Source organism: Orbicella faveolata, unplaced genomic scaffold, assembly GCF_042242905.1.
Source record: "Orbicella faveolata isolate gen_17 unplaced genomic scaffold, um_ofav_v1 contig_46, whole genome shotgun sequence".
Lineage (NCBI taxonomy): Eukaryota > Metazoa > Cnidaria > Anthozoa > Scleractinia > Merulinidae > Orbicella > Orbicella faveolata.
In genome coordinates, this window is record NW_028301576.1 from 26,442,501 (window position 1) to 26,470,383 (window position 27,883).

Genomic DNA, 27,883 nt, shown 5'->3' on the forward strand with positions numbered 1-27,883 from the left:
TAAAGCTGATTATTAACTGGCTGGGTATACTTCAATTTTGCTGAGAATTTATTTTTGTACATAAAGTTCTTAGAAACATGTTATATGTTGATTACAAATGTATATTAAAATGCATGTGAAAAGATGTTAATGTTGAAACAGTTTATATGGAACATTTAAATGTAGAGGGCTTAATGATTTTGACTGCAACAATATTGAACTATATCATTAGATCCTTGTATGCGACAGTTTTCTACATACTTTATTATTAATGCAAGGATAGAATTTTTGAAGTTTATAAATTCTACTTTTGCATTACATTCATAGTCAGAGTCTGAGAGATTTTCTTTGACAAACAATTTCTCGTGCTGAGTATAACCCCAGAGTGTGGTTTGTGTGTGTGGAGGGGGGTGGGGTGGTTGCACTGTTATTGTGTGGGTCATAACGTCAAACATTATGTCGAAAATACATTTTATCACTTGGTTTTTAAACAGGGTATTTTAACATATCTTTTGTTGTCCAAACTAAACAGGGTGTTGTTCTTTAATTGGGAGGGATTACTTAAGGCAGGGGTACATGTGAAATTGAATGTGATTATAGGAGGTTTAAAAAGGGATAAAGAAATTAAGAGGTTGTTTTTAACACAACCTGACAATTGACCCCATGCAAGAACAACCCAACAATTGACCCCATGCATGCAAGAACACCCCTAGCCGGGGGTGGGGGTACTACCGAAAATTTTGGATAGGGTTGTGATGCAAAGACCCTAGAACCCTGACCCTAATCAAGGACAAGGCCGTCCTATCTTCTATTGAGAATGGTTTGATAGGGGTCTAACAAAAGTGAAACATTTGAAAGATGGTTCCAATAACTTTTTGTCATTAGCTTGTAGTTAGTAGAGGAGATTGGTTAGGGAACTCAGCAAACTTCAAAGGACCAAAACAATAGCAGCTCTCTGATGTTGGACTGACCCATCACGCGATACTGACCCTGCACACTCGAAACAAGATTGCAGGCAATATGAACGATCTCTACCTCTTCGGGGAAGATTTCAAAGCCACTTTGGATATCCTAGAAGACGACGAAGACTTGGAGAAGCAATTTGACAGCTCAGTAAGTGATGTAAGTACAAAATAATCCAGAAAACCTTTGCTTTTGTTTCGGCTGGAGTGGAACACGAGCTTGTTTGCTATATAAACAACCTCTAGTTTGTCTGTTGAAGATAATTGGTAAATGTTTCTGCAATGAAAAGGAATAAAAACAACTTACGCTAGCTTATGTACAGGCATTATTGTGAAGCTTTGCTCTAAATTACAGTGTTGTAAGCAAAGAACGTGATAGTTGTTGTCTTGATTTACTATCCAAATGCTTCACCTTATCCAAACACTATATGCTTCTGTATCCTTATTTATTTCTGTTTCTGTGTCCATTGTAGGTTCAATCGACAGTCATTGTATACAGCAACTGCCGGAAAAAATACAAGTCTAGTGGAGGCTACCTTAGGCATAGAACTACTAAACACAACGATCAACAACAACAGTTGCCTTTAACACCAGTGGTTCTTGCTGAGATTGTAACTGCTGCTGTGAAAAACGTTTAAGAAAACAGTCTTCCATGCTGACTTATGAGACAAATTCAAGCACTACGAGTACGGACAGCTTACTGAAACTGAGGAATTTTCCGTGATTAAAATACTGTTTGATGGATACTTAAAGAATGGAGACAGAGAAAAGTTTTATGAGAAATATTATGCTCAGATTCCACTGAAATATACAAGCTTTTTTAGAGGGTTATCCCGAAATGCAGCTACATTGCTAGCAATTAGTGGCTGATAGTATGCTAGCACATTACAAGCATATGAAGTCATCTCCTGACAACAGTGTTCTTCCATCCAAAACTGTCTTATCAGAGAAAGAGAAGGCTGGGCTGCAGTATTTGGGTGGGTATGTATTGCACAATCTCCACAAAAAGTGTGCAAGAAAGTTTTCAAATGAAAGCCAGCAGGCAATGGCTATCCTCAAAGCTGAGTATGGCTCTGACTCACAAAGGTTGGTTTCCAGTTTGGACCGTGGTGGTCTCTGGCCTATAACAGAGTCTGTACAATTCATATTTTCTAGGACCGAACATTATTTCAGACAGTCCACTTTGAAAGTTGCTGGTAGTTTGCAACAAGTGGACATTGCCTGAATAACTCAGAAGTCAGTCACTGATAGTGTTGTGGTATCGAACTACCACACTATGGTTTCAGATGCTGAACTGGTTCCCGCTAAGAATGTTAGCAAAGATTTCCTGCACAGTATTGTAAATATGTACATCAGGGTTCGCTCTTTCTCTTTAGCCAAGGACATCATACAAGACTTTAAAATTAAAGCAAAGCAATCTAAAGGCAAGGCTCTACATAAAGAAATCCAAAGAAGTTCTGACGAGCAAACTCAAGAGAGGCATAACTAGTGTAGTGTATTAGGGTTGTTTACTGTTAAATTATAAGGATGATGTCTCTGATTTTTATACCAATTATTTATTAATAGTATACACTGAAGCAATAATATTTGACACTCAAATGGTTGAGTTTCCTTAGCCCAATCTAGAGTCTGTTGGGTCACACCTATAGTTGGGCACATGTATTTGATAGTTACAGTTGATATTAAAATCGCGGATCTTGAATCTTGAACCCAGTGCTACTGCAACAAAAATACCCCACATCAAAACTACATCACCCAAATAGTAAATGTAACGCCTTCTCAGTTGTTTTGATTGCATGATGCATCCCACCATGCTTTAGTTTAGATACGGGACCTTTAGCTGACTGCTCCTTGTGTGAGGGAGAACGTTTTGAAATGCTACCTAGTGTTTTTGTAGCTTCACTTCCTGGTTTAGTTTTAGCTTCACCCAAAGCCACTTATGAGTATGGTTCATTACAGTCTTTGACAGTCTTGAACCCGGATGATTTGTAAGCCTTTGTCACAACATCATTACTGAATAAACGGATCGGATTGTTAGACGTGACTCGTACTAGTGTGTTCTCGCGCCCCATGTCATACCGAAAGGTGGGCGCTACAGTCAAAGACTTGTGAACAGTTGAAAGAAACTCACCATGGAATCAGAACACAAAGATAAGCTCAAAGACACTGGAATTGGGTCAACCTTTGCTTCAAAGCAAGATGAATGTATCGCTGATATCACTGATCAAGACAACGCTAAAGAAACCTCAGAATCAACACCAAAAGAGGATGCAGCTTTCATAGGAACAGAGGTTTTGTCCCTGTGGTTCTTGTGAATTCGCCTACAGACGAATTATTCACTGGGGAAAGAAGCCCTGTGCTGATACGAATAAGTTACAACAGGTACATTCTCCGAAGAGAAGTTGAGGCGTTTTCTGATTTTTCTTTTGACATCTCTTGTCCGCTTCTTAGCAGGCTTCTTCCGTGTTGTGCCATTTTTTTACACATCTCTTCGAAGATGACGGCTCCATTGACCTATTGAGATTTACAAAGTTTAACACTTTGTTATTAAGGCTTGTTATCACCGCTGAGCATTTTGCAGTTTTGGAAAAAATAACCAAAACACCTTCAAAAATAATCATTTTGACCCTTAAAGATGACCAAGCTCGGGAATAAAGCGCCAAATGAACTGAGACTTGAAGCAGACATTCACACATGCAACACTGGTATGTTATGAAATTTCAGTCCACTTTGATCACTTAAAAGGTGATAAAAATGTGGGTACTTCTCGGTACTTCTTTGCCAAAAATCATTATTATGTCTATATTTTGTGGCGTGATGCCCAAAACTCGAAGACATCAACAAACATCAAAACTAAAGAAAGAGCGCTCTAAACCTGTATATATCACTACCAGAAGCTACAAGCATTACAAGGCCGACGCATTTCATGATGATATTGCAAAAGTACCGTGGTCAATAGTTGATGTTTTTGATGAGGTCGAGGATAAGCTTCACGTATTCAATCTGCTTTTTTCTTCTATACTCGACGAACACGCTCCGATTAAAACCTTTAAAGTCCGCGGAAAGCCAAATCCATGTGTAACTGATAACATTCATGCGCTGATGAAAACAAGAGACGATTGGCGCAAAGAAGCAAGAAAACGAAATGATCCTATGGCTTGGACGGCTTACAGAAACTTAAGACAGGAGGTTAAAAGAGAAATTAAAATTGCTGAACGAGAATTCTTCACAGAACAGATTCAAAGAAACCCAGGCAATACAAACAATATTTGGAAAGCAACCCGCCAAATAATTCCTAGAAAATCCAAATCCCAGCGAATCTTCAGCAAGGACAACAAAACTGTTGCAGATGAGTTTAATCGGTTTTTCGTTTCTGTTGGCCAGAGTTCCGTTGAAAAAATCCAGTCATTGGCTAATGAATGCAACATAACACTCAACCGAAATTATTTTGTCCCAAGACAATATCCTTCATGCGAGCAGTTTCATTCGAATACCGTAAGCAGTGGCGAGATTGAACGCATAATATCATCAATGCCATCAAACAAAGCCCCAGGGATCGACAAGATTTCTGTTCGTGTTTTGAAGGACTGCCTAAACCCGATTCTTCCAGTAATTACGTCTATTATCAACACTTCTATTGAAACATGCAAATTTCCTACAGCTTGGAAATTAGCTGAAGTGACACCTCTCCATAAAGGTGGAAACCACGAACTGGCAAATAACAACAGACCAATTTCTCTTCTACCAGTTTTATCAAAAGTGTGTGAAAAGGTCGTACATAATCAATTCACTTCTTACTTGCATTTAAACGACAGGTTAACAAAGACCCAAAGCGGCAACAAAAAATGGCACTCAACCGAAACATCTGTCATAGAAACAACCGACACTATTCTTAAAGCGATAGACCAGAAGATGTTGACTTCGGTAGTGTTCTTAGACATGAGTAAGGCATTCGACAGTGTCAACCACGAAACCCTAATTTTGAAGTTGCGAGATGTAGGCGCCTCAGACCCAGTTATCCTGTGGTTTGGTAGCTACCTTAATGATAGACGACAAGTGGTTCGAATCCATTCAACATTGTCAGAGCCCTTGCCCATAGTCTGTGGCGTTCCGCAGGGAAGTATACTGGGACCACTTTTATTTAGCATTTACACAAATGATCTTTCTTCAGCACCACAGAATTGCAGCGTCCAGAGCTATGTGGACGACACTAAGCTAGTTATATCCTTCAAAATGAAAGATACTGTAAACGCCTTTGCTGACTTAAGAGTTGATTTGCATAGAATAGGCCAATGGTGTTCCAACAACCATTTATTGTTGAACCCAAGCAAAACTAAACTCATGGTGTTTGGCAGCAGGCAAATGCATTCCAGACTGGACACTCCCAGCCTCACCTTCATGGGAAGAGAACTCGTACCGGAGCACACCACTAAAGATCTTGGGGTGATTTTGGACAAGAACCGCACCTATGACGAACACATTACCAAAACTGTCTCCTCCTGTATGTCTTGTCTCGGTCAAATAAACCGCACAAAGCATGTTTTTGACAAATGCACCCTACTAACTATTATAAATACTTTAGTTTTTAGTAAACTTTTTTATTGTTCGAACGTGTGGGCGAATACATCAAAAAGTAATATAAATAAATTACAAGGTATTCAGAACTTTGCTGCTCGAATTGCGACCAGTACACACAAATATGATCACATCACACCAGTTTTAAAAGAGCTTAAATGGCTACCAGTCGCGACTCAGTTATATTTCAGGAGCGCTATCATGGTCTACAAATGTCTAACATCTCGCGTGCCGGAGTATCTGTCTTCCCAGTTCAGTAAGCGAGGAGAAATAAGCGGACGTGCCACAAGAAGTTCACAAATGCTGAACATTCCTCTTTTTAAGTCTGCCAGTGGTCAGAGAACGTTCTACTACAGAACAGTCAGTATCTGGAACTCCATGGATAGCTCTCTAAAAACTCTCGAGAAAGTATCTGCTTTTAAGTTTTATCTTAAACGTAAACTTATTAAGGATTTTATAGATTCCTAATTCTAGTTAATTAATCTTAATGAATCTTAGAGTTTTTAAGTAGTTTTAAATTATTATTGTATTGTCTGAAAAGCCTCTAAAGGGAAAGTCAATAAAGTATGTATGTAGTATGTATGTATCAACCTACTGTGCAAAGAAAAGTGAATATTCATGACCTTGTTATGGGTCAATGAACACTTTGTGATGCAAATAGTCACATAACACAATCAAAGACAAGAATATTATAATAAGGCTGCACTCTTAAACACTTACAAATCATTATAATCATGTCAAAGATTTAAATGACGCACTTTTACCTTTTACTGCATTAAAAATAAGAAATAGACCGCGGAGAAAACCATGTTATTTCACGCTGAAATCCATGATCACTTTGATGTTGCATTACGTACATAGAAAATTGCATCAAGGGATACTATTCAATCGTTGTCTGAATGCGAACTGAAGAAAAGGGCCGCGCTAGCCTATGATCGCAACCTGCGAGTAAAATTAAGAAGTCTTGAAGGGTTAATTGGTCATAGTAAAAAGCGAGATGAAATTAGAATTGAACTTGCAGATATGCTAAGGAAGTAGATGTGGTCGTGCAATCTTTTTGACGATTGGATAGACCTATCAGCTGACGCTAGTGAATGTCAGCATGCCATAAACAAACAGACCTATTTGTATGACACCTGGAAAATAATTCACACTACTGCTGTGCAAGAAATTAAAAGACTCAAAGACGAAACTGAATCTGTTTACTCCCAAAAATCACACCATTTACGAACCTCTACTAAATCGGGATCCAGCAAAAGTTCATGTAGAGAGACACTAATTTCCTCTGAGCCAGGCGAGCTGCCCTGCAAGAAAAGCTTAAGTTCTCAACTGTCATTGCAGAACAAGAGAACAAACTAGAACAGTTAAAGATACAAAAGGAACTCAAAGAAATCTCAGCCCAAGAAGCTGTTTACAAAAGAGCGATGGATGAAGAGAATGAACTTGACAAGGAAAAGCAAGGTGCATACCAAGAAGCATGCGAAATCCTCAAGGAACGCTTTGGTAATCAGCAATAATGAGCACCAACTTTGAAAAGAAGGTGAGAACTTGGCTAAAAGTTGGACCAAACGATGCAACTGGTTTAGAAGAATTCAGTGATTTCTTGCAACAAGTGAAAATTGCAAGCAAACATATTGAAAGTCTCAAAGTTCTCAATTGTCCTTCACAAATTCAAGTTCTAGTGGAAAAGCTACTGCATGGTTCAAAGCAAAGTGGTCTGATAAAGTGTTTAAGCTTCAGAGGAAAAAGGGCAAGGATGCCTTTCTGTCTTTCGAAAAGTTTGCACAAGAAGTATGCTACCATGCAGAAAGGACAAACATCCCACAAATTCTGCAAATTCTAGGAACAAATGGTGCAATGACAGCCGATCGAGGCAAGTTTGCTAGTCGCAATTCTCAACATCACCATAATTCAAATGTCGCTTTGACATCTACATCACCTCTAAACAATGATGTTGAACTAAAGCCTCCATCACTGGCTGAAAGAATCAATCTTTCTCTAAATGGTCTTGGGGAAAAAAATTAAGGTTTCCTAAGGATGGGAACGTCGACGAAGTCCACAAAGTAATTGTATCTGCCTTCCCTGCTCTAGGGGAAGGTTATGAAATTCTCCATACAACGGAGGGGCAGTCTAGGAAACTTCTTATTTCTATACCTCCTAATGGCTTGAATGTAACTTATTTACAAAGCGTTCTTGGGCAAGCCAAGGGATACCTCAGGCCCTTGCAACGGGACATCATGGAGACCAGTCAGGGAGTCGATTCAAGTCCTGACAAGGTATGAAAATGAATGTTGTCATTACATTAGTAGGTGTCAGCGGAAGGGGGGTGCCTGCAGGGATGGATTGACTGGCACAGTAATAATTCTGTCTCTCTTTTAGGGTGACAAATTAGATGAGAATAATTGCCCCAAAGTACCCTGTTCAAACTGTAATGATTTGGTATTTATGACTAATATAAGAGAACATCAGCTCTCTTGCCGTGGGGGGAGTTCTTTGGGAACACCAGCCAATAGGAGGTATGAATATTTCTTCATTTTCTTGAGCAGGAAGCTGACTAAATGGCTGGTGTATGTTTTCACATTGACTTCAACCATAAAGTACCAAGTGTTGGCTTCCAGTGTCAGTGTACTAAATTGAGCTATCATCAGCTTCATAATGGGACGCATTGATCACTGCAACAGTCTTCTCCATGGTTTACCGACCACTCATATTAATAAGCTACAATGTGTGCAAAACGCAGCTGCTAGGCTAATTTGCTCGACTCCGCATTTTAGTCACATTACTCCTGTATTATATTCTTTACATTGGTTACCTGTCAGATTCACAATTGTTTATAAGATTTTAATAATTACTTTTAAGGCCATACATGGCCAGGCACCAGACTATATTTGTAATCTTATTCGTGTTAAAAATCCCTCCCGGTATGGTCTACGCTCTAATTCTCAAGTTTTATTAGTACCACCATCCACGAAAACGAAGAAAACACTTGGTGACAGAGCATTTACTGCTGCTGCACCATCACTTTGGAACAAATTGCCGTGTGCAATAACAGATGAGGACAATTTTAACCATTTTAAGTCCAAACTGAAGACATTTTTATTTAGAAAAGCGTTTGAATAGCTCTTGATGTTTTATATACATTTTTACTAGATCCCTTGCTTTTAATATTTTAATTTTTAGCTCGTTACCTTAGCCTAATGTACATAATTATTGCAAATAATTAGTTTTAAATTAATCACACCATTCATAGCATATCGTTTAATTTATATTACTCATATGGTTTGTTAGGCGCATTGATCATATTCACATGTTAATTTGCGCCTTAGAAATATTAAATATTATTATTTATTATTATTATTAAAGTAGCCTATTTGCTTGACCCCTAGATGGGTTATAACTTAGTGTTACGGATCACAAATATATGCTAATTTAATATATACAAACTAAGCAACTGGAAGTTTTTGGTATGTCAAATATTGCAACATGTTCTACCTGTACTAAAAAGGTAGTTATTAACTGTACCACTATACGTAAGTTGTGTTTAAGAAAGAAACTATAAAGCTTAACTTCACGTCGTTTCATTGGAATTTATTGGAAGTAGGGAAGTCTTGCAATGGGGAAAAAAATATTAAATTAGGCATGTAGAGGTGTTGTTCGTTGCATTCACTTTCAACTCATGGATGGCTCACAAAGTAGCTGGTTGTAGGTGATTTAATTAGAATACTGGGAAGAACATGATGAGAACTACTTATCTTAAGTCCTTAATGTAGATGTAATTGATTCCTAGGAACAAAATATATTTGAGGCATACCTCCATAACTAGGTTTTGGTACCCACAAATGAACTCTTCTCTTATTTATCACCAGCAAGAAGATTCAAACAAAGTTCATTTTGTTTACTTATGCTTATTGTGGTTACACTGGTATTTGTTCTTTAAATTACTCAGCAGTAACAGTCCTTGTTTCATTTAATGTGTTTCAGCTGTTAAATGAGTTGGAACTCTTCATAAAATTGAAAGATAAAGACTCTAACTGTGAGCAGCTTTCAACAAAACTGGAAAAGTGTGTCAGTCAAAGTAGAAAACTGGCTTCAAAGTTCTAACTTCGTCCCAGATGACAAGGGACTCTTACCTGGTATACTATGTGTAGGTACATTTTTTTTTAATGTGATGAACTCTCAGTTCAAAACCAAACCAAAGCTCTTCTTTAAAACTTGGTTAACTAAATTGAGATTGACTTAAAATGGTGGGTTGTGGGTATGAAGGATTTTCTGAAGAATGATTCTGTGAATCATCCTGAAGCTTTCATTTCTGTTTCAGTTTAAAAGATTTGTCTGTTTCTTGCTAGACGAAATTTGTGGACCTTTCCTGGAAGATGTTATAAGTCTCACCTTGGTTTATTATAACGAAGGATTGGCCTGCCATGACAGCGAGGAATTTGATTTCACTCACAAAACAGCAAAAAGTTAATTTCACGCAACATGTGTAAGCTCAATTTTGTTGATTTCAAGTCAAAAGTGGTTAAAATGTGGTTAGTCAAAAGTGGGTAACATGTGACGGCAAGGATGTTGATTTCTCTTAGAACCCAGCAAAATGTCAATTTCACGCAACGTATAAGCTCAAAAATGTTGATTTTAGAAAACAGCAAAAAGTTAATTTCCCACAACGTATAAGCTTAAAAATGTTGATTTCAGGTCTAAGTAGGTAAAAACGTTGATTTCATGTTAACGCGTGAGGCAAGGATGTTCATTTCACTTAGAAAACAGTGAAATGTTGATTTCATCAGAACGCATGACCACAGGGATATTCATTTCACATAGGTCAGAAATATGCTCTTGTGGTTAGGGTTTAAGTTAATTAGGATTAGAAATTAGTCCAATGTTATTCAGCAGGGTTAAGGCTTCTGTTGTGGTTTGTTTAGGCAACTATAAAAAAATGAAAATAAAAAATAATTAAATAATAATAATAATAATAATAATAAATCCAGGACTTTTACGCCATGTTCAGTCAGCTGATAAACATCGAAACTACCTTGTTGAACTAGGATAGTCAAATCAAATACAACAATCAACATAGATGTCACTACTAAACAGTCAAACAAGAGGGCCTAGAATGTTTTTATTGTCACGCAATAAAAAATATCAAAAACCATTCAGTAGATAAGGCCAAGAAATTGGGATATTACAGAACATAAATAAAAAAGACAGTTCTCAAAGTTTAAGGTGTGTGCGTTGCCCCAAAGTTGAGACATTGGTCGAAATGTTCCAAGCAAATTTAGAGCCTAGTATGGAGCCGCCATGTTGGTGTTCTGTGGTACACCAATATGGCGACCAGAAAATAGTGTTAACATCTGGAACTTACTTTGGTTATCTGGGACAATGATTATCTGCATTAAACAAATAAACATTAAATAAGCACTTTTCCAAATACAGCAACGTCTTAAATGGCTAAAAATCATGAGATAACTACATATTTTTTGACAAACCCGATTGTAGCTTTATGTCACGCACCGCCAAAACTTCAAAATTCAAAATGCGCAGGTACCTCTTATGCCTTATGACAGGAGTCCATGACCAGGAGCCTTCATCTCCCATACTAACCCTTGGAGACAACCCTTTCCCGTATTAATTTATTTTTAGAACACCGCAGGGCTCTTGTGTTCCTGCAAATTCTTTAGAATGCCCAATCAGAGAGAAGCTATTGTATACATCACACGGCTGTTGCACGCTGCTGGTCACAGCTTACAGCGAAATAATAACAGTACTGGTGGAATGCGTGGAGAATTCATCCAGTGAAGAAAGTGAAACTTCTGACTCTAACGACGTCTCTTCGGCGGATTTCAGTTTATCTTCCAAAAGTAGTAGTGAAGAAGAAACGGCATCGAATACAGCTAAAGGAAAAGCGCCAGCAAGAACCACGAAAACAGCTTCTGGTAATGCGTCCAAAGCTAAGACCACGCGGCTGAGAAAGAAGACAAAAACAGATAAATGCCAATGAGATTGAAGACCTTACAACCTGGATATTCTCATCAGAAGAAGTCGAGAAAGTGGAACAGCAGCTACAGTCGACTTAAGTGAACGATCCACGTCTGAACAAAGGCGATTGTAAACGTTTTGTGGAGCATTTATTATGCGATACCGAAATTCAAAATTTCTTGTTGCAGACAAATGGCTTTTGTCAGAAGTTTTCTAACTTGGCAATGGAAGCGTTCAGTGGTAATACTTCAACCTACAGGAAAGCGGCTTTTTTGATTGCGTGGATAAAGTTTCTGTCTAACTTCCATCCTGGAAAGACAACGCAGGAGCAGATGATCATGGAGAGGATACTAAAGACTTCAAACAAACAGTTCGATTCAAATTCTGTTCATGCCGTTTTAAGTGTGATACACGAAAGTGTGTATTTAACGATCCATGATCATGTACAAATAAAGAAAGCCGAAATTGAGAATGGAGGAACTGGTCAGGCAAGAACAGTGTTAAGGGAAGAATTGGACGACATAATGTATGGATTCTGTGGAGCTTTGCTTCACCACATGATTAAACTTCGGGAAGAAATGCTGGAAGGAAAGAAAGGGCACGGAGAATTGTCCGATCAAAGAAAGCCGATCATGACAAAAGAATAGCAAATTCTCCGTGAACCTTTACTGAAAGAAAAAACAAACATTGCAGCCAGCCTCAAAACCCTCGATGAAGGGAATTTGAAGTTTCCCAAAACTGAACTTCTCCCCTTTTTAAGGTCTGTGGACAACAAAGTTCGCGAGTTTGCAACAGATTCTAATCTACGAAAGTACCCATCAAAGTTTTTGACCATGTGTCAAAATGCTGTGCTAAACAGTGAAACACTGGAAATGGACTTCTGTATTATCATGGCTTCAATTGTAGAGGCAGAAGTTGCAATTGACGTACAAATAGTTAATGGTCTTTTCCAGGCATTAGTGTGAAAACTAGCTAACACCAGAATCAATGAATTTATGAATGCCAGAATGGAGAGAGAACTTAAAAACCAGGGAAAAGTTGTGGATGCCGTTGAGATGCTCAGACCACGTTTGAAAGCTTACGCCTTCGCAACAAAATGCAAGTGACTTTTTTATTTGCATAGTGAACATAACATTTTAGCCAGAAAATTAAGACAGATAGTTTTTACTTCAGTTTTATTGCTTGCCGATTATTTGGTGTTGATTGAACTGAAATCAGGATCCCATAAGGGTTCCTGACTGAAATGGTTGTCACAAAATTATTATTTTTGTAACATTTCTGTTTCTGCTATGTGGTCGATTCGAGGTGTACTGAAGCTAAGTGGGGTGGTTAGAAAGCAAGGCAAAACGACTGCATGGAAATATGAGCTGAGAAGCTAAAGGTGCCTGAGATTAAACAAAGGTTTGTCTTAGAGCTTAAGAACAGATTTAGCTACTTGACAGAAATGGAGTCAGATGAAACAGGAAACGATGACACCCAGAGGAAGAGATCAGACATAGATGGCAAGAACATTTCGACAATGTCCAGAACCGGCCTGATCCAGTAGCCCCCATAGTTGTCGACGATAGGCAGCCAAACAAAATAGATGTCAGCGATGAATGCATCACCCGACAGGAAATAAAGCAGGCTCTGAAGAACATGAAGAATGGCAAAGCAGCTGGAATGGATTCAATCACAACAGAGCTACTGAAGGCTGACATAGAGACAACTGCATGCCTGCTAGAAGACCTATTTCGCACGGTGTGGGAGACAGAGGAAACCCCAGAGAACTGGAATTGTGGTCTGATCGTTAAGCTTCCCAAAATAGGGAACCTTACTGAATGTGGCAACTGGCGTGGGATAACGTTATCTGTACCAGCGAAAGTTATGGGAAGAGTAATTATTACTAGACTGCATGATGCAGTGGATGGGATGCTAAGGGAAGAACAGAGAGGTTTCAGAACTGGGCAAAGCACGACTGAACACAACTTTGTGCTGGGAAATGTCATCGAACAATCGCTGGAATGGAATGCAAGTCTGTATACCTGTTTTGTAGATTACGATGGATGATGAGACAGCTTGAAGACCTAGACTATGCCGATGACATTGTGCTCATTTCCAGCACATGGACGCAAGCACAAACGAAGTTAGAAAGACTGGGGAACAACAGTTAAGGTATAGGTTTGAAGATAAACATCAACAAAATGAAGGTGCTCAGACTCAATGCTAGGAGACAAGATCCTATAAAGATAAACGGCACTAATGTAGAGGGTACAGACAGCTTTGTCTATCTAGGGGCCACTGTTAACAACTTGGGTGGTGCCGAACAGGACATTCACAGTAGGTTAGGTAAAGCTAGAAGTGTTTTTCATCAAGTTTCAAAGGTGTGGAGAACAGGTGAATTCCGCCGAGAAACTAAGATGAGGATCTTCAAGTCAAACATCATTGTTGTCCTGTTGTATTGATGTGAGACTTGGAGAATGACGAAAGCGGATGAAAACAGGCTTGACACCTTTCTTCACAAATGCCTAAGGAGAATCTTGAAAGTCCACTGGCCCATGCGTGTGCCCAATGATGAAATTTGGAGAAGAGCAGGAATCGAAAAGATCAGTACACAAGTACGACGCAGGCGATGGAAGTGGATAGGTCATATTTTTCGTATGGCACCAAACCAAAACCCACACGTGGCATTATCCTGGGCACCAAGTGGAAAAAGAAGTAGAGGACGGCCAAGGGAAACATGGCGGAGAACTGTGCAGAAGGAATGCGCTGAGCTGGGACTTACATTGTGGGCCACAGCAGCAGCTGTGGCCAAGAATAGGGACAGATGGCGAGCATTGATCTCCGGCCCTATCCCCCACTCAGGGGCAAGGAACTAAGCAACATTTCTGTTTGGCTACATGTAGATTACCTATTCTTCTCTGTGTTTCGTTATTGTGGCAACAGAAGAAACAATGAGCACAGACTGGTGCAACTTTTATTTTAAGGATACCAATAGTCACTTTTTTGTGATGACATGATACTAGAGAGTTAAGTTATTTTCAAGCCCGGGGGGGGACTCCTATATGAAAGGGGTGGGGATGCTTGTCGAAAATTTTGAAAAGAACCCCTAAAAGAGAGCAATTTGGGTGTGGCTCTAGCTTTTCTTGACCCCTAAAAGATACCAAAAAGCTAAGAATAGAATTATATTTCTTCATGTGCAGCCCTAAACGAGACCATTATGGCTAAAAATATTGACGTTTTGCCTGTAATACCCTAAGCAAGACCAAAAATCTGAAATTTACACCCCCTAAGTGAGACGAGCATCCACGCTCCTTTCATATGCTATCCCCACCCTGGGTTCTTAAGCCTTGAATAATGAGTAACACTAGATGTAAATTATAAAAGTAAAGCCTGAATCTTTTGCCTAATTTATCTTATTTGCTAGTAATGATTATACTGTACCCATGTGAAAGTGGAAAGATTAAGAGTTAAATTCTGCCCAAGTAGCATTCTTGAGTAAGCACCAATTAGTCTGCTTGGAGTATCTGTCATCATTATGATGGCACCATTGTTATTGTGTACGTGACTATTGATTAATGCACGCAGACCATTAGTTTGTACGAAAATACCTACTGACTTTTCACAGCCAATAAGAACCCCATAGGATGGCTGTTGAACATTGCCCACATGAGCAGCTAGATCAGCAAAATCATTTGCATTTGAAAAGCCAGCAGTTGCACTTATACTTTGTATATTACAATCTGTACCTTGAGACTGTGTGACATCTTCTACATCTAGGTAGACGGCAGTATCCCCATACAACTCATCATACATATCATTGCCGTCACATATTGCATTTACAAATAAAGAAGTCCGTGACTGTGGCAACTGTGTCCATAGCAATGAAACTTCTAAATGTAACAGCAATAATAGTGCAGGCATTGCTGCCTTGCCTTCCTCCTCTTGAGGACTGTGCGATATAAAGAGAACAAATAAATTTGCACAGATCCCTGGAGACAATGCTACATGGTATGGAAATTTGATCTTGAGTTGAAATTAACCCTCCATCTAAGTTCAGACTTTGGTCTCTGTAACCCTTCTCAGAATTATTGTTTTGAGCTAAACTCTTCCTGCTAATGAGTCTTCCCAATGCAGGAGAGTAAGCAATGGGAGACAAATTCCCCCCACTTGTGTGCTTTAGAACACTAAAAATTGATTCCAAAGCACTGCCATTGATTCGCAATGGAGTGATGAAATATCTTCCATCTGGTGACACACTGGTAAAGAACCATTCACAGAATGAAAGAAAATCATGCACAACAACTCGAAGAAGATCCCATGTCTATGAAAAAAATAGTGACAGTTCAGTATAGAATAAGATTCAGAGAAATGGCCCAATACATCTTCACTGACATTACGTAATTGTAATCAAGATTCAGGATCATATGTCAATGTAATCCATAGCAATATCAATGATTTGTCCATGATTGCATGCAAGTGACAGTTACTGTTTCACTGCCTGTTTAGGGTTGTTGTTATCAGGGCTGAGGTAAGAACTCATCAATTTTCAAGTTAACAAGTGATAGCTAGACTGTTAAGGAGACAGGGATTATTCCAGGTTATTAATGAAAACTTTGTGCACTAGCTACTTCTATTGAGAAATAAAACATTGCCAACTGACCCAAAATCATTTTTTTTATTATTTTAAACATTAGTAACTAACCTGCCATGCAAGAAACGTTTCCTGCCTAGACTTCTTGGTATTGTCAGGGTATTCTGAGGACAAATAATTATTTTTAATTTGATGACAAAACATTGTAACACTCACTAATATTGTGTAATAGAATATACACTGCAGGGCAATTAAATCAATAAACCAATCATACTTAAGGGTCAAAGACTCCCCCTCCCACTGCTTGAAGTAACACAAAGATCCTTATGAAGATTGCATATTACACTTCATTTCAAAATGTTATTATCCAATGCAAATTGGTAAAAAGGAATTAATGACTTCATAAAAAAAAAGCAAAAAGTAAATTTGTTGTCCTCTATGTTGTTTACGTACTGAACAAGAACAAAATATTACCATAATCCCTTAAAACAGAAATATGGGATTGACATTTTGTTCTTTAGTACTTCATTTTACACTGACAGAATCCCAAGAGAAAATAAAATATCATCAGACATCTCATTCCAAACCAACCACAGTATGTAAGATATGATTACTGGTATTAAACATACCTCATCATGACTATGGCTCCATTTCTCAAAGAAATCCATTCCTTTCTTGATATTTTGAATGACAGAGCTCTCCATGCTTTTTATTCTCCGTTTACCAAGCAGTCCCTTTTCAAAAATGAGATTGCAAGCTTCTAGGAAACTGACAACATGCTTGGCACTCCCCTGATTCGGGTCTTTGCTCAGCTAATCGATTGCAGAAATCATGTAACGTTGCTGTAATAAAAATAATAACAAACAGACCAAATATTTAGCAATTTGAACTTAGCAAATGCAACTCTCAGAACTTTCTCGTATCATGATAAAACAGCCACTACTAAAAAAGGAAACATGATTAGTTGATCCAAAAATATCTGCTGCAGACTTTTGGAACAATGAAATTATTTTCCAATGTAAAACATTTTGGGTTAAATAAGTTTGTTACCTGCATGATCTTGGCTGGTCTAACATTGAGATGCATCCACTTGTCTCGGTACACAAATGCATATTTTAGACCAGGGACTTTGCGGCTTTGACCCCTTTCGGCTCTTTCCATCTCTTGGCTGTAGATCTTTTCAATTGTCTGCCATCCAAAAAGGGTTCCATCCAGTGTGAGCCTCTTTGAGCCACTTGTTCTTGAGCTGTGTAAGGCAGCTATCATGTTCTTTAGCTTAAAATAAAAAGAAAATTATAATAAGATACTTTCGAATATCAACAGTATCATGATATCATGACAATAAAAGTGTACTGCTTTAAGAGGTGGATCACTAACAGCAAGTCTGGAAGTTACAAACAAATAAACAAAATAAGGAGATATGTACAAATGCCTGAACTTTCAGGCCCAGTTATTCAGATTCGAAATTGATAAAAGTCATTGATGAGCACTGAAGGTGTTGTAATAGAGACAAATATAATTATTATCACTTGATTGTATTTATCAAATGAATCATCAAAATTAGTCTTAAAACTACCGGTAAATGGCCAGGGGAACAATGTTAATCCTTGACAGAAGTCACTGCATGAAAACATCTAAGCTTTATACTTATAGGGGTACATTTAGGCCAAAAAAGTAAAAAAAATAACACTAACATTCTGGAGTGAAATACAGTTCATTAAAAAATATTGTATTATCCAATTTAACTTTACAGGAGCATATGCATGTTAAAAAGTTTATGACATTCTTAATAATTACCTGATGATTTTGACATATCATTGCTAATATCAGATTGCCAATCGGATCCTCAGGATTGGTGAAAGACATGTTTACTTAGTACTTTTCACTCAATTCTTCCACATCTTCAGCGACAGGCAGAATTGCCCTGGGTAATCCACACAACATTTTAAGAAGGGTCAGATTTGAAGAAGCACCATCACACAGGACTATGGAGACCCTAGAACCATAGGCACTGAATGCTTTTAAACACTTCTGAAGGAATTCCTGCAATGTGTTCGAATCCATTGAATTTGGAAGTGGAAAATAGGGCCAATCATGTTGTAGCCTGAAGTAAGGTCCCTCCAAAGAAATTGTACAATGTAGCTGGTCTTCTGGCAACCACTCTGGATGGCTGATGAGTAAACAGCAGGCAACTCATCTTCTGCCATGGTCAAGCCCGTTATTCCCCCACCCTTAAGGTTCCGTGCTACCTTCATTTGAACCTTGAGAGCAAAATATGCCCAAAAAAGATCTATTAATATATAACATTATAGTTGTGATTACAATAGCTTTTTTCTGAGTTACCTTTTGCCTATGTTTTACAATGTGAAAGCATTTAAATAAAAATTGAATTTGATTTGCATAAAAATAAATATGAGAAAAACTTATTTTCATTTCAGGGTTTCACATGAAGAGTTTGTTGGTTTTGAAACAGAAGTAGGAGGTCATTTGAAAATGGCCCACTTCAGGCTGTAGTGTACTCTAGTAAATAAGAGCGACGTGACCCAGCCCGAACACATAAGAATATTTGCACAGCATTTGACTTTTCAGAGTTCATATTTGAAGCATCATAATTTATTAGGATTAATGATATTGTGTCCTACCTTCACCTCATCCCACATCAACACTCCAATACCAAGAGGCTGGGGATGGCCACAACTTTCTCTTTGTCTTTGATAGGTCTGGAACTTCTCCTGCTGACGATGTAGTCACTTGAGATGTAGATTGCGACGTTTCGACTGCTTACTGCTAGTCTTCTTCAGGCAATAAGTTAGACTGATGCCTTGAATGCCTTGAATGCATTGTTATTCTAGGCAGTGGCGAAGAGACTCCGAAACTCCTTGGACATAAGGACCTTATGTCCAAGGAGTTTCGGAGTCTCTCCGCCGCTGCCTAGAACAACAAGGCATTCGCACCATCTTTAAGTCCGACACGACACTTCGGTCACACTTAGTGCGACCAAAGGACACCGTCAACCCGGCTAAACAAGATGGTGTTGTCTACAGGATTCCCTGTGAGTGCGGCAAAGTCTACATCGGGGAAACAGGGAGATCTATGCAGGAGAGGATCAAAGAACACGACAGGGATATACGACTCGCCCGTACCCAGACCTCCGCCGTTTCTGAACACACCCATGAGACCGGCCACTATCCTATCTGGAATGAGGTCGAGTTTATTGATCGAGATCCTCACTGGTACACACGTAGGGTCAAGGAAGCTATTCACATAAGACTTCACCCTAACAACATCAACAGGGATAGTGGAATTGAAATTCCTGAAGCATGGATACCCACGATCAAGAAACACAACAACAGGAGAACGGTACAACAGGGGACCACTGAGCCATCCCTGAACAAAGTGATTCTGCTGAAGAGACTGTTGCAAACGGATCATTAGGGCATGCCAACCAACAGTTGGAAGAGCCTCCTACAGTTCAGACAGAAGAAGGTTCTACTTCCAGCTCTCCTACTCCCAGAGTACAGTCATCTAGGCCTAGACGAGAGCAACATCGACCTGCTTATTTGACTGATTACGTCACGTGACATGTTTAAATTAATTTTGATCGGACACCAGAAGCATTACAATATGCAATTGAGTTGAACTGCAGTATTAATTAGATAAAATTTGATACTTTGTTATGAGCATACTAACCTACTAACCCACTAGTTTTAAACATTAATTAGTCACATTAAGTCTCAAGACTTTGGTTCTGATTGATTCAAAGACTCTGGAACATTGAATTGGATTTTGCCATCCTGTGTTATTATTTTATTGCATATGGACTGTGTAGACAACTGCAAAAAGGGGGAGATGTTATATCCCGTGCGACTTACACGAAGTCGTGGTTAGATGATATATATTTAGTGTGACTCACATGAAGTGTGTGATAATAAAACCATGTGCTTTTGGAGTGTTACAACTAGTGCGGCTGCCTATTTCTGTCGATTCTTCTATGTTTGTGAATTTGATATTCTCCCGGTGAGAGTAGGCTTCTAAGTAAAGATTTTTAGTGTGGATCTCATCTAACAAATCCCCATTTTTCTGGCATTTTGTCGTGAGCTCTGCTAATTGAGTTTCATAGAGTCGATGTGCCTTCTCCATAGCTTCTGTCTTATCCTTGAGTTGCTGTCCAGTAAAGTTGATCCCTTCTTTTAGATCGTCAATATCTTTCTTCGCTGTTGTTTGGAAATCTTCTAGCCTTTGGGTTTGTTTCTCTAAGTTCTCGAGATTGGCTTCAATTTTCTTCACGGTGGATTCTATTGAATCAAGCTTTTCCAGCTTTGCTAAGATTGCTTGTAGAGTTGCACCAACATCTTGTGTCATACTGAGAGCTGTCATTATTTCGTCTTCGTGATACGTTGGCAAGGAGTATGGCTTCGTTTTTTTGATTTCTGGCGAAAGAGATGATTCGTCGGAACAGTCTGAGGATATGGTTTTTCTTTTGCTCAAAAACTGACCAAAAAAAACGGCCATTTACCAAAAGCAGAGCAGAAAGATTGGTGGGCGGCAGCAACACATGTCTTTACGTCGCCATTACTTCTCCCATATGGCTCTTGGTGGAACAGTAATGAGCCTAGGGTATGAGAAGATTGTGCAGGCTGGGGGCTTGTGTCCAGTTGTCCTTCTGACAGGGGATACTGAGACCACGGTCCTCAAGGCCTGCATTTCTCTGACTGGAACTGCAGAAGTAAAAGGTTTGTCTTCTTCATTTAATGGACAATTATTATTTTCAGAATAATAGCAGGCTTGTGGGAAAGAGAATTTTAAATGGGCAACCTGGGATGAACCTAGTGCTGAGGCTCCTCATTACATTTTTGAAACATTGAAGTGCATGCCCATAACCTAAGAACTATTTTTTTGGTTGCATTAAATCCTTGCATTACTCAAGTACTACAGTGTATATCTTTATATGTCTCTATATGTGGGAAAAGATTGTCATAAAATTTGCTTCAGAATTCTAAACTCAAAGAGAACCCTATTATATGCAGTGTCACTACACAACATGAATGTTTCACCTTTGCACAGCTTAATTAAAAGAGCATTGATTCAGAGTTTTCAAAAAGGTATAAAATTTATTGACTTAGTTTATCAGTATTGAAATTCTACAATGAAAGTCTGTACTTCAGAATACTCAAGCTTCCTTACTCAATCCTCACTGCAAGCACTTACCGATCAAACCAAAAAGGTAACCAAGAAATCTTAAAAAACATTGATGTGCTTTAATTACTTTGCCAAGAACTCAATGGTCTCCCTGGCTTTATATACATTTTGGAACTTCAACTGAAGTCACAACCTTTTACTCACATTATCTCAGTAACAGTAGATTATGTTCAACTGTCATTTGACTGATGTTCCGGGTTGACTGCACAAATTGTACCAGACCCAGACCATTTTGACCAGATCTGCGACTGGGTTATGTTTCAAGTTATTGCAATTTTCCCCAACTTTGTACGCAGAGAATGGTTGAATAGGGAACAAAGACTTGGCGCAATCTGCTCACTGCACTCTTTAAGAATATGCACAGGAATTCCATCGGGGCCAGTGGCTTTTGACGGATCCAAAATAAACAAGCAGTCTCTCACCTCATTGAAAGATAGTGTGATCTCAAAGTTCCGTATTTATTCTCATGGGATACATTTGCAGACTGCATGCTTTGTCCTCCTTGGATGATGTAAACACAGAGCAGAAATAAGCATTAAAAAGCTCAGCCTTTTCGGCTACAGTTTTTGCTGATTTCCCGTCAAAGGTGATCTCAGTATTCGAGCCCGGTCGATGATGTAGGATAGCTTTGTGATAGTTCCAGAATAGTTTAGGGTTTTCCTTTAAAGAGCCTTAAATTTTAAGGAGATAGTCGTGATGTTTTTGTCGAACAAGTTTCTTGATTTCGTTGCTTAAAGATCTAAGCTTTAGCTTCCGTTCCACGGTTTTGTTTTCACAATATTTCCTCAGGGCACGGTACTTTTTGCGTAATGCAGACTTAACTTCCCCGTCTATCCAAGGAGGAGAGTTGGTGTCTCTAATGGTCTTCATTGGGACACATTCAACACCTGCTGCTAGAAATAAATCTTTCCACCAAGACCAATAGATGTCAACATCGTCGGAGTGCAACATGTCAGAAGGTAGCAGCTGTAGGTGACTTCGCAGATCGTCAAAATCTGCCCTTTTGTAGTCGTATGTCTTGCAGCGCACACGCTTTGATCGCTTGAATTTCAGTCGGATAAAAAAGTCCACCAAATAATGGTCAGAGGGAAATTCATTTTGCAAAGGAGAAGTTGTAGAAACAGGTCTATGACTTCGGAGAAGTTACATAGAAGCAGATCAAGTTTGTTTGAAGCAGATCAAGTTTACATCTCAAGTGACTGCCTTGTGAGACAAATGATAATACACTGTGGTTGCATTCCTTTGGAAGGATCAGGATCAGGATTTATGATCCAAGATCACTCGGATCACGGTGTACCAAAGGAACAGGACTTTGGTTTGTATGATCAGTTACCATGACAGTAAGCGCAAAATATTGCTGAGCAGGTGTCAGTGGAATGCAAAAGTGCACAAAAGTGCTAAATTTGAAAATAAAAACAAGATGGCCGTTGTGTGTGATGCAGCTGTCCTCTCATTGATAGAGGAACTTGCTGATAATTTGGTGGTACAGGAAGCAAGCTGTTGTGAAGATGATGAATTTCTGTTTTTCCACAGGTGACCCGCACACGAGATGAGAGGAAATAGTTAATGTAAATGAAACATACGCAACCATGACTCTTGCCTTTGAGCAGTATTGTGTTACAAAGATGCAATTTACAAGGGTTTGTGTGGGAACTTTACTGGTTTGCTTTAAATACCTAAAATTTAATGTTCTGTGAATAAAACTGAGTTACCTTGCTTTCCTGTCGTATTCTTTGTTGTTTCACGGTGTTTGAGGCTGTTTTGAAGTATTTTCAGCACGTTAGGGCTGGTGGTGTGTCCCACTAGAAACAACATAAGCCTGGCTGGCTCAGAATTGAACCATGATACTGCAAAGGCCAAAATATTCCCAAGGAATGAACGTGACTGCTTCAAATCACCATCAGCCAAAGCGTGAATAACTTGCTTCCCAGTCTGTCGATTATTGGTTCACAAATCTCATCGCAACGGCCTGAAAATCACACGTTTACCAGGTCAAATCTGCCTCTCTCGCTGCTGCATCATGCATATAGCCAACGGTGAGGATACCAGATTTGAAAATCGAAGCTTAGCAACCGTGTCCACTCGACAAAAACAGTACTCGGTCGGGGTGGGATGGAACTATATGCAAATCAACACCGTGTGATGGTAAACTGCATCAGATTTCACCGGAAACCGTTAATGCTTGATGGGTTATTTGAAACCCTACGAATGCATTCGGAGAATATATGTCAAATCTGGAAAGTTAGGTGCCATTCGCTGTTTTGTATTGTAAAGTAGTGTTGGTAGTAGGACATTTGATGCACTGGCCTTTTCTTCACTTCTGTTAACTTTCATTTTGAATACAACTTTTGTCTTGGAACCAATGATTGAAAGGTGAAATTTATTCTTTGATGGTGCATATGCGTGAAATTCTCACTCCCGAACAAGCGGAAATTTTTCAGTTTGCCAAAAAAAAAAACAAAGCAAATGCATTTGGATTTCAGTTTTGAACTTTTAATGTTCATTCTGTCCTGGGTGCCTGTCTGATAAGCAGTTTGTTGGTGAAATCTGTTTATGAACTGCATGCTCAAACAGTTTAACTGTGCTTATCAGAGCTAAAATTTAACAATTCTTTTCAGAGCTATCCTTCAGTGATTCTATTTAGATTTAGAGACCCAACAGTTCCTCTAAGAGCTAAATTTCATACCAGAATGCTGTCAAAAGTGCAAATGCAAATATTTGATCAGCTGACTCTACACTAAATAAACCCCCTACTGCATTGACAGCATCTTCTACATCAAGATAAACAGCAGTATTACTATACAGCTCATCATAAACCTCATTTCCATCACATATGGCATTAACAAAGGAATTCAACCACTTATCTGGAGGTTGATTCCAGAGAAGTGACAAGTCTAATTTATTCTTGAAACAGTAAGACCCAAATTTCACTGCAATTAAGGTACATGCACTGCTACCAAACCTATCTCCAATTGTGGACTGGGAAATGCTTGTTGGGAAAGCGAAAATGCAGAGGCAATTTGACAGACTTAGACAAGGTATCACCAAGTTGCTTGTGGAACATGCAACATTAGCAGCAGCATTGCCACTAATATTCAAAACCACATCCCTATAACCCGTTTTAGAGTTTTTATTCTGTATCATGTCCTTTCCTATTGATCAGTTTCCCAAGAGAACAACCATAGGATAGGGCGGACAAATTCCCTCCACTGGAAAACTTGAGGAAGCTATAAATTGATTCAATAGCACTTCCATTTACGCGGAGTGGACTGATAAAATATTTGCCATTTGGAGAAACATTGTCAACAACAAGTCACAGAATGACAGAAAGCCATTGACCACAAGGCGTAGAAGATCCCAGGTCTAAAAAAGAGAAATAGAAAATTAGTGAAGGATGAAATGGATATCCAGTCAGTTGTATGCTTGTACAGTTATGTAAATTATTTATAAACACGTCAGATAGCTGACTTGCAAGAATCCTTCAGTCAGTTGTTAATGAAACAAAACCTTTTATGAAGGGAATTCTGAGCCAGACCAATATATACCTGCCATGCTTAAAACTTCTTCTGTCAGGCTTTCTTGGAATTGTCTGTGTATACTGCAATCAATGAGGTGTAGAATAATTCAGTTAACTGAGTATTTTTCTTTAAAATATTTCATTTATATTTCAGATCAACTTGTGTTGGCAGGCAGACAAAGTATTTTAAACATAGATCACCTTTTTATCATGCTGGACTCAAGTGGCTTATAGAGCCAATAGAGGTGGCAGCTTAATGGGCTTTTCAATTCACTGTATGGTACCAACAACAGTTTCAGAAAGAAGAGGGAAAGAGAGCTTATTATAACGTTTTGCCTGTATTCCAACACTTGCAATACAGTAATTGTTAATGCAGGCTTCAGCAATTACCTGTAGCATCATGAGCAACACACCATTCTTCAAAGAAAGACATCTCCCTCTTAATATTGGCCAGAACTGGGCTGTCTCTGTTGTTGACCCTCCGCCTGCTGAGAAGTTCTTGTTCAAAAAGCAGGTTGCAAGCATCTAAGTATGCTGCTGTCTTCCCACTTGCCTCCTGGTTTGGTTCTCTGGCAAGATCTCGAATAGCAGCAATCATAAATCATTGCTATAATAATAAAGCTCTAATATTAGGAAAAATATTCCATGGTATAAGCCATTTATTTTTAGAATATTTTTGCTTGTGTGTGATTGTTCAACATGACACAATATGTCCCAACTAAAATTAGGGAATATCCAAGTGAAATTGTGGTATGGCCAAACATGTTCATATTTACAGGAAAGTCAATTATTTTGGCTGGCTGTACATTCAAATGTGTCCAGCTGTCCCAGTAAACAAAAGCATACTTTAGTCCAGGGACCTTGCAACTGAGTCCATTTTCTTCCCGTTCCATTTCTCGGGCAAACACTGTTTTGACTGTTTTCCAAACAAATTGGTGGTTGTCTTTAGTAACTTCCTTTGTACCTTGTTGCCTTGAGCTATAGAGGGCAGCTATCATGTTCTTAAGCTGTCAAAAATGAAAAAGAGAGACTCAATGTACTGATTGAAAGAAAACAAAGTAAGGACAGTGGTATGAACTGTTCTAACCAAGTTGAAAATTGAGCCATGCAAAATAATACAGAGTCCATAGCAACGCCAGATCATTCATAAACCCCAAAATTAATAATTACAGTGCATTACCTGTTCTTTTAACCTTTAATGCACCACTGCAGACTGTACTTTGTCTGTTGAATGGGAAGGCATTGTCATGTATAAATTTATGAAGAGTAAGGTTGTTTAGTTGTGTAATTTTCTGTTCCCACTTTATTTTATATATATGTACATGTATATCTACAATCAGCTACTAATGAAGATAACATTTTTTCTGTACACCTATATTTTGACCAGATAGACCTTCAGGGTGAAAGCTGGTCTATCTGGTCAAAATACAGTTGTAAAGAAAAAAATACCTGGTGGCTTGGACATATCATTAAGAAAATAGGGTTGTCAACTGGGTCCTCTGGATTTGAGAAGGATGCTTCTACAAAGAATCTTTCCCTAAGTGTTTCAGCATCAGGTCTTGAAGGAAACGGTGTTCTTGGTTGCCCAGAAAGAATCTTCATTACAGTCAAGTTTGATGATGTTCCATCACACAGAAGAATGGAGACTTTAAATGCATAACTGTTAAATGCTTTAAGGGTTGTCATTACCAGTTCTTGTAGAACACTGGAATCCGTTGAGCTTCCAGTTGGAAAATAACGACCAATGAAATCAAAACTTGATGTTAAGTCGTGCCACAGAAATTGAACTATATACGAGGCTTTCTGTGCACCAGGCTGCATGGTTGCACTGAACACATCATGTAACACCTTTAGCTCATCCTCTGATGTGCAGCATCCTGTTATTCCACCTCCATTCAAGTTCCATGCAACTTTCGTCTGGATCTACATGAAGAAAAAGACATGCATGTTATAGTGCCATGTGCTGAGGATTTTAATGTAATTTGAAAATGCATTTGAGCCACTATATTTGTGATAATATCACAGCATACAGGATCTCAATAATACTGGGAGCCTCAACTAGTAATATTTATTCTCAAACTAAGAGAAGCCCAACACTTGGAAATAGTTGAGGTATGTTGATTGTGTAGTTACTACCGGTAATCACAATCAAGTTCCAGAGAGGAGAGCAAACCTCAGAACCATAGACTAATTGCTGTTAATGTATGTGGTTCAGTTTTCTCAGGCCTAATTGGCTTATTCTATTGCAGAAATGCTTTTGGCATTCACCCTTTTCTAAGTTTGACAGTAAGTCTGGAACTGATTTTGTTACGAAAAACCAATTGCAGTACCATTGGTAACCCCATCAGCTGTGCATGTGTTAGTTTTTGCATGTATGATATGGCACTGTGATTAACCTTAAAACTGAGTGTAACTTGATATAATTTTCTCACCTTGACTTTATACCACATCATGACTCTAATTCCTAATGGTCTGAGGTGTCCTTCCTCCTCTCTCTCCTTGTGGTATTTGACATAGGCATTGTGTTGACCATAGAGGTACTCATCACCAATACCAGCCTTCTCAGAGCCATCTTTGATTATCTGCTTCAGAGTTTTAGAATGAGGCAGTTGCAAAATCTTCAGGTCCCTCAAAGCTTGGTATGCTGACGAGCTTCTGTTGTAGACACCTAGAGCTACTCCACAATAAAACAAACAAAGTGGTATTTTCAATAATAGATAGCATCCACACTGGTTAACTTGACTGACTGACTGACTTGTGGAGAGGCCTGTTAACTGACTATTCTGCCTAAGGAATATAAGTGGATTGCTAAGCATGATTTATTCATTCATTCACTCACTCATAAATCATTCATTCATTCATTCATTCATTAAATCAATCAATCAATCATTCAGTCAATCAGTCAGTCACTTTTTCACAGATTTACCAATCAGGAAGTAAAGAGAAAAGAGGCTTACATCCCTGAAAGACAACACCCAGCATATGACTGCAGATTTTTTGTTGGTCTCATAAATTACTTGTATGACACCCACTTTTATCTCTTACTTACCAACTCATTAAGTAACTGATGACCATCAATTGCCATTCTTCCCATTCACTGCTAGT

General features: G+C 38.7%; 1 protein-coding gene and 2 pseudogenes across 2 annotated transcripts; 1 reads left to right on the forward strand and 2 right to left on the reverse strand.

Moving 5' to 3' along the window:
• Positions 1-993: 993 nt before the first annotated feature.
• On the forward strand, positions 994-2,538 carry LOC110061830 (uncharacterized; annotated as a pseudogene).
• An 11,985-nt stretch (positions 2,539-14,523) lies between these two features.
• LOC110061839 (uncharacterized) lies at positions 14,524-27,594 on the reverse strand (annotated as a pseudogene). The gene is made up of 7 exons (XR_016203438.1): positions 27,211-27,594; positions 26,228-26,701; positions 25,555-25,785; positions 25,169-25,385; positions 24,807-24,859; positions 23,978-24,624; positions 14,524-15,183 (listed from the first exon to the last, which is right to left on the reverse strand). The product of XR_016203438.1 is annotated as an uncharacterized LOC110061839 (transcript).
• Positions 19,437-20,574, reverse strand: LOC149099254 (uncharacterized). The gene has a single exon (XM_089277900.1). The coding sequence runs from the start codon at positions 20,572-20,574 to the stop codon at positions 19,972-19,974; it is 603 nt and encodes a 200-aa protein (XP_089134026.1). The 3' UTR covers positions 19,437-19,971.
• Positions 27,595-27,883: the final 289 nt, after the last annotated feature.

What these genes read in the sequence shown, in the direction of transcription:
- LOC149099254 (XM_089277900.1), bottom strand. Translation starts at nt 20,574, where the DNA reads ATGGCCGTTTTTTTTGGTCAGTTTTTGAGCAAAAGAAAAACCATATCC.